This window comes from Protopterus annectens, chromosome 16.part0, assembly GCF_019279795.1.
Source record: "Protopterus annectens isolate FY-2018-M chromosome 16.part0, PAN1.0, whole genome shotgun sequence".
Classification (NCBI taxonomy): Eukaryota; Metazoa; Chordata; order Ceratodontiformes; family Protopteridae; genus Protopterus; species Protopterus annectens.
Window position 1 is genome coordinate 318,577,961 of NC_056750.1, and position 7,187 is coordinate 318,585,147.

Below are 7,187 nucleotides of genomic sequence, written 5' to 3' on the forward strand. Positions count from 1 at the left end.
TTGTTAACCGGGAAAGTCCAACTAGACATAAGTCCCTTTTCAGAGGAGGAAAGTAAGCTAATACAATGCAGGTACAATCAAAATATAACAAACACAGCAGAACACAGTTAAATATACAAAGTGAGACACTTTGAGACACTTTCAATAATTTTACTAATAATTAAACATAGTACTAAATATCATTTGTGTTTGTAAGTACAATAAGTAAAACTGAATCCAATGTAGTGCCAGACGAAGATAAAACAGAATTAAAGCCTGCTCTTGGCATCATTGACACAACAAGCGGACTTGCTACCCTAAGGAAAATGAAACAGGAGAATAGCAGTGAGATTAGCCTAACAGGTGAAACCAGCTAACTAGCCAGTATCAGAGGCTCAGCAAGTAATGTACTTGTTGCTGATGCTGAAATCAAAAGGCTGTGGGTTCTATTTTTACCACAGGTAGTTGGATTCATTTTCAGTAATATTACTGAACTGCCTACAGGGGATGCCACACCTCCAAATGTGGTCTCCTTCACATGAAATGTTAAACCAAGGCCCCATTTGCCTGAGTTGGTGGTTGCTCAGGTAGATGTAAAAAATACTACAGCAATTATTTATTACAACAAATCTAAACAATCACATGACATTACTCACTTTTAAAGACACACCGTATTGTTGTATAAAAGAAAAAGAATTTCCAAACAAGTATGTTCCGTGTCGCTGATTTTATTGTGTAATACATTAGCACATCTGCCTCACAAATTTTCCAAAACACATGCATTGATGTAAACATTACAGATTAAGTAAATTGCTGCAATAACAAACTAAATCACTTGTTAAATATTTAATAGAAACATACAACTGGTGTTTGTATTTTCTAAAGGTATTTCAAAATTCTGTAACTATTACATTCAAGAAAAAAGTGGTCAATAGTTTATACTAGTCTACAGAAACAATGCCTTTCATGTGTACTTTTATGTAAAAATTATGCTTTAACAAGTATTTTTTTATGTCTTAAATGCCAGGAAAAAATCTGTGTACATTTATATTTGTCATACAGATTCAATCATGTATCTAACCCTCTTAAAATCTGATGATTTAATGGTTCCCAGCTAGGTCTTAGAAGGCATCATTGCCTCAGCAGCCTATTCAGGGGACTCTGAAGTAACAATTTCTACAGTTTATACTGATTCATATTTTAAGAAAATTTCTCATTTCTGCTTTTGTAGACCAACAAAGACTTATTTGTTTTCTTTCCATTTTTCTAATAATTGCCCATGGTATATATATATATATATATATATATATATATATATATATATATATATATATATATATATATATATATATATAAATAAGTTGCATGTAATACTTAAAATCCATTATTTGTAACCTTCAATAGCATCTGTGAAATACTGCATAATAAGGTAGAACTGGATGTATCATATCTAATCCACCATCCTGCTTAGCCCTATATAAAATTCCTTTCTTTTCATTGGGTTTAATCTGTTTCTTCATATACTGGAAGAGAAAATATTCAGAATTTTAGTTTTCATGTTTTTTTTCCTGCAGAAGTAATCAAACCTGAGCATTATACTGCCAAATGGCAATATAATGTTTTCAATAATTTTACTTCTTTCTTATAACTCATTAAAATATTTTCTATTTTTGAATTTTATTCAACAAAAGTTGCAGGTGGCACCATGGTTAGCATTGTCTCCTCACAGCTAGAGGTTCCCTGGTTTGATTCCTGGCTGGGATGCCTTCAGTGTGGAATCTGCATGTCCCAAACCCTCTGTCCAAAAATGAGAAGAAGGAGATGTGGATGGATGGATTCAACATAACTTGAAACGTTTCCCATTTCTTATGGTCGGAGACCATGTAACCAAACTGGACTCTTAATATATATATATATATATATATATATATATATATATATATATATATATATATATATATATATATGGATCCCTATTAATTAATCGAAGAGACCATATGTTTGATATTTAGAAACTTTAAAATAAAAATAAAAAAACAGTAAAATAAAATAAAACAAATTACCTGTACATTTTTGTAGGGGGCAACCCCCTGCACCCCAACACCCTCTGCTACTTAAATATACCAATTCCGAGATCGCACAACAGTGAGGAGAATGGCAAATCCCACGTTCCGTGCTGTACAGCGATCTCAATACAAAGTGTTCGAAGTTTCAAAACTTCAAACATATGGTATCAGCCATATGATCTTCAAAGTTTTGGAACTTTGATCAATTGATAGCGATCCATATATATATCTATATATATATATATATATATATATATATATATATATACAGATATTTTATATACACACACACACACATTTCTGCTGTAAGTAGGATATCAGTACATGTGTTATTCTTTGCTGAAATATATATATATCAATAATTTATATCCACAGTTTACAAGGAAATAGGTATTCACTTATCGAGGTTCTCTGTGTCGTCCCATTTCCGTATTAAAGTTAGTAAAGACACATAACAAAACTGTTTCACAGCAACTGACACTTGCTGAAATACCCATTCATTAATAAGTGTATTCGACAATCTTCTGACATTTTTAATAAAGGTAAGGAATCTGATGTTCTCCTGGGGAAGACCTAGTTCAAACTCTCCTAAGAAGCAGTTTTAATTCTATGGAAAGAGCTGTTGCCGTCAATAAATGTAGTTGTGAGTGATGATTGGTCATCAACCACCTAGTGCTACTACCAGATTCGGCAGACTTGTTAAAAGCACTTCAGTTCACTGAATACACATAATGTTACTTTTTAGTATACCTTTAATCTTATTGGTTCATTTCATTGAGTGCTATCACATGACTCACTAGCAGACTCTAAAGCTATATATGAATCAAATGTATAAAGTATATAACCATTTTATATATACAATGTATACATATTACAGTCTTTCATTTTTAGAACAAAGGAATGAGATAATATACTGAACAGGATGTGTAGAGAAAGCATAAATCCACTTATTCATTATCTCAACAGTAGATCCCTTCAGGAACAAGCAGTAATCCCTCAATGGTAGGAGGCAATCATTATCCAATATATAAAAGCAAGGAATGAAAAAATGTATTTACTTTTTAGCGATTCATAAATTTGTTGAGTGGTTTATCAAAACTTATATAAACAAATGAATAGTGATTTACTTCTTGGTGGCTTCAAGATGGTAGAAATTCAGATATAATATAAATTATTTTTACAAACAAATGGCCAAATGCAACCAATCATCTAACTAAAATAACTAGACTTGGTAGGTGGTAATGGAGGAGTACTATTAGCTAGAGGTGTCCAGAGTGTATGGCCTGCCAGATGGATTGCATATATGAAGACTTGACAATATGCAGACTGAAGGATGCTGATCAAATATAGCAGAATACTGTTGGAATCTCAGCAAGGGGTCACTAATGAACAGTGTTACAGACTGTAGTGACCTTCTGAGGAATTACATCTTTCTGAACAACTATGTCCTTTCCTGCGTGACATTGAGTACTGCATGCTAAAACTCTTCTCATATATCATATAGGTCCCAGAAACAAGAGATGATCTGAGTCACAAACCTTTTGGAGAATGACATCCTTCAGGGATAGCAGAGTCTTTCTCTGTCACAGCCTTCTGGGATATAGTATTTTATAGCTCTCCTCAAATCCATTATAGACAGTCACTCTACCCAGATAAAGGCACTGAACTGTTTGGATTTGTCTAAAAGTACTCTGGCAACAGTAAATTGTGTAGTGATCATCTAATTTAATATAATGAAGTTTTTGTAGTCATTATTTAAATCAGAGAGGTTTTGCAGTATGCAGGAAAGGGGTAGTATAGGTGATTTTTACGTATTTCAATAGCAATTTTTATCAGTAACAAGACCTTTAACTAACACATATCATGGGTTTGGACCTCACAACCCCCAAATCATTCAAGCTTTAAACAAAGCATGTTAGCCACTGTACTAATGACAATGGTCCTAAACAAGTGTGTAGTAAATAAGTCATAGGTCTAACAGGGAGAAGGAACTTCATGAAGGTTAGAATGCTCCCTTGAGATAAGCCAGTTGGAATTCTGGACCAATCCCTACTGGAAGAACACTGGCAATACTAATTTAATATAGAAGATGAAGAGACCTGATGTGTGTGTGTGTGTGTGTGTGTGTGTGTGTGTGTGTGTGTGTGTGTGTGTGTGTGTGTGTGTGTGTGTGTGTGTGTGTGTGTGTGTGTGTGTCTGTGCCTGTGTGTGTGTGTGTGTGTGTGTGTCTGTGTGTGTGTGTGTGTCTGTGTGTGTGGGGTGTGTGTACGAGTATGTTCAAGACAAGGAGTTTGAACATAAAAAGGAAAACCAAATGTTTGTCTTTTCGGCTTTTCCTGGTTAGGGGTCACCATAGCAGAACTCCAGTCCGTTAATGATTGGCAGTAGATTTTTTATGGTGCCGAGTTGCCAGCCTGACGCCCAACCTTCAGCGAAGGCACGTCTATTCACACATGTCTTTCGGAGGCCACTCGACCATGGGGAGGGCATGCAGACCCCACAGAGAAGGCACTCCAGCCGAGAGTCGAACATGAAAACCTTTTGCTGTGAGGCAACAACAACGCTACCACTGTACCACCACTGCTTAAACAGGAAAATCAAATGACATGCCTGAAATGGGAGAACATAGGAAGGATTCAAAATAGTAATACTCCACTAAAAGAGTAGTAAATGTCTAGAATTAGTCAAACAACAGGGACTTCAAACTGTAAAATATTTGATATCTATGTGTCTCACGGGAATTTCACTGAGACATAGTTCTTGTCATGGCAAAAAGCTTTATTGGTCTAGAATAGTTTTGACAGCTACTGAGATTCTAGAGAAAAATCTAAAGAGAGCAGACTATGAACACTAACTTAATGTACAAATCAAAGTGTTCTTAACTAAGGTGATCCATCCATCCATCCATAACTCCTTTTTTTTCATATTGGGTTGGGGTGTCACTTCATTAGGACAATCATCTAGAGCAGAAACCTTTCTGGAATATTCCTTCCAATCATAATTTACACACTCTAAACTCACAGAAAAATAATGCAATCATCATCTAGTGCCAGCTCAGACAGTTCCATTTTGGAATGTTCCTCAACTTTCCTATGATATCACATTTCCCTTCACACAAACAATGCTACATTCATTAAAGAGCTTATCATAAAAGCAAGGGCAAATACAATGCCAGCCTACCTATGTTTCTAACTTCTTTTCCTAGGCGAGTAATGTTCCATAATATTTAGTTGTCTGTAGTAGAGCAGAGCTATGATCTTTTATCTAATCATGCAACACTGAGCTATAACATACTGTTTTACAGAACAGAAATTATTTCTGTCATATCTTGCGCAGAAATATTTCTTACAGAACCCAAATATAGTCTCTCTGACCCAGCTTGTTTAGAAATAGTGTCTGAACTGAAATAATTCTACTAGAAAAATTCCATATATATGTATGTATATATATAGATCGATAGATATATCAACACAAATATGCATAAAAGACACACAGGGGAATGTAGGGAAACAGAAAACAATGGTATAATTATGTGGAAACATATTACCTGGTTATCAGCAGACCAGAATACTGGGGCAGGAAGTCCTTTTCTGCAGACCGACAGATCATACATTGCTGAGTTTCTGTTAACATTCCTGCAGAGGTGCATTTTATCTAACGTGAATACTCACCTGTATGGAACTTGATGGCAGTGTCCAAAATGTACAGAAAGTCGGAGACATAATCAAGGACTAACCAGACAGGAAGGAAGTCGATCTGCAGCTGAGTGAAGCACGACCTGGTTATGTGGAAGCAACAACAAGATGGCAGGTTAGTGTCTGTAACAGAAGATGTGGTACTATAGATGAGTTTAAATTACCTCAGCTACAGTTTTTATCAATAACAAGACCTTTAACTAACACATATCTTGGATGTAGACCTCATCTCTACCAATTGTTCAAGCCTTTAACAAAGCATATTAGCCACTGAGCTAATGAAAATGGTCCTGAACAACACCGTACTAGTTTACAGCGCTGAATGTTTCCGCTGAGAGGGTGCTAGTGACACTATATAATATGTACATAAACATGATGAAGGAAAGCTGGCCTGACTGAGCTGCTTATGCTGCAGAATGAAAGACTTAGATCCTGCGTTTATAACCATGAGCCTCTCAGCTTGATGCACTCTGTGTTTCTCACTTATATATAATCCTTCTCTTCTCCACAGATGTTCTACATTCACCTGCTACTGCGTACTAATTCCAACATGACCAACTCTTCATATCACATGTTCCACAGTTTATTGTCCTTGCTGTGAGTTACCATGCCGTGAGCATCATCCCGAATAACACCCCCTGTGCCTCAAAAAAAAACAGATTATAAAGCATTCGTGTCAAGCAAAAAGTAATGCACTGACAGTACTTCATGAAGACAATGGATAAACGTAATAATATCATTATGAACAATGGGATAAAACATGATAATATGAAGTATTTAGGTGTATAGATTAAAAAAGATTTTATTGTTGCAGCTCAGGATATGCGGGAAGAGACTAAATAAAAGATAATACAAAAATTGAGAAGCTGGAAGCTCTTGATTATGGCAATTGATAGTAAGATGCAAGCAGTGGCAATGTTTATAGTCCCTTTAGGTTCATGTGCAGGCCAGGCATATTTTTTATCAAACAGTGGAGACATTGTGGACCATAACTGATAAAGAATTGGAGGAGTTTATTTGGAAGGGGATCCGCGCAACAAATAAGTGGGAATAAATGATTCTTCTCATAAAGCAAGGTGGTTTAGGGTTACCTACTTTAAAGAAATATTTTAGAGCTACACAATTAAGGCTCACATACATAATTAAAGAAAAGGTTATAAATCAGAGTGGAAAGAGATAAAGATGAAGCAGAGGGGTGGGGGGAGTTTGAGAAGTAAGAAGAGAGTAGGATTTTGGATACAGGTCCTCAAGGAAAATTACAACAACAGATATACTGCATGCATAGAGTATTACAAAAACAAAGTAAAGACAGGAATGGAGAAAGAGATTTTACCAATAGGGGTAACTGTGAGTAGGGAGTATAGAAAGTAGCAAGAGGGGGCAATAATTCACTGGAGAAAATTAGCAAAGGAGGCAAGGGTTTGGGAGCAAACAGCTAGAGAGGGAA

General features: G+C 35.6%; 1 protein-coding gene across 1 annotated transcript in view; it reads right to left on the reverse strand.

The window, feature by feature from the left end:
• CNGA4 (cyclic nucleotide gated channel subunit alpha 4) overlaps nt 1-6,363 on the reverse strand; it is a 321,195-nt gene extending 314,832 nt beyond the window's left edge. The window contains exons 1-2 of the mRNA XM_044058117.1: nt 6,347-6,363; nt 5,717-5,823 (exon numbers count right to left, since the gene is read on the reverse strand). Coding sequence (XP_043914052.1) covers nt 5,717-5,823; nt 6,347-6,363 — 124 coding nt within the window. The remainder of the gene's footprint in view (nt 1-5,716; nt 5,824-6,346) is intronic.
• Nucleotides 6,364-7,187: the final 824 nt, after the last annotated feature.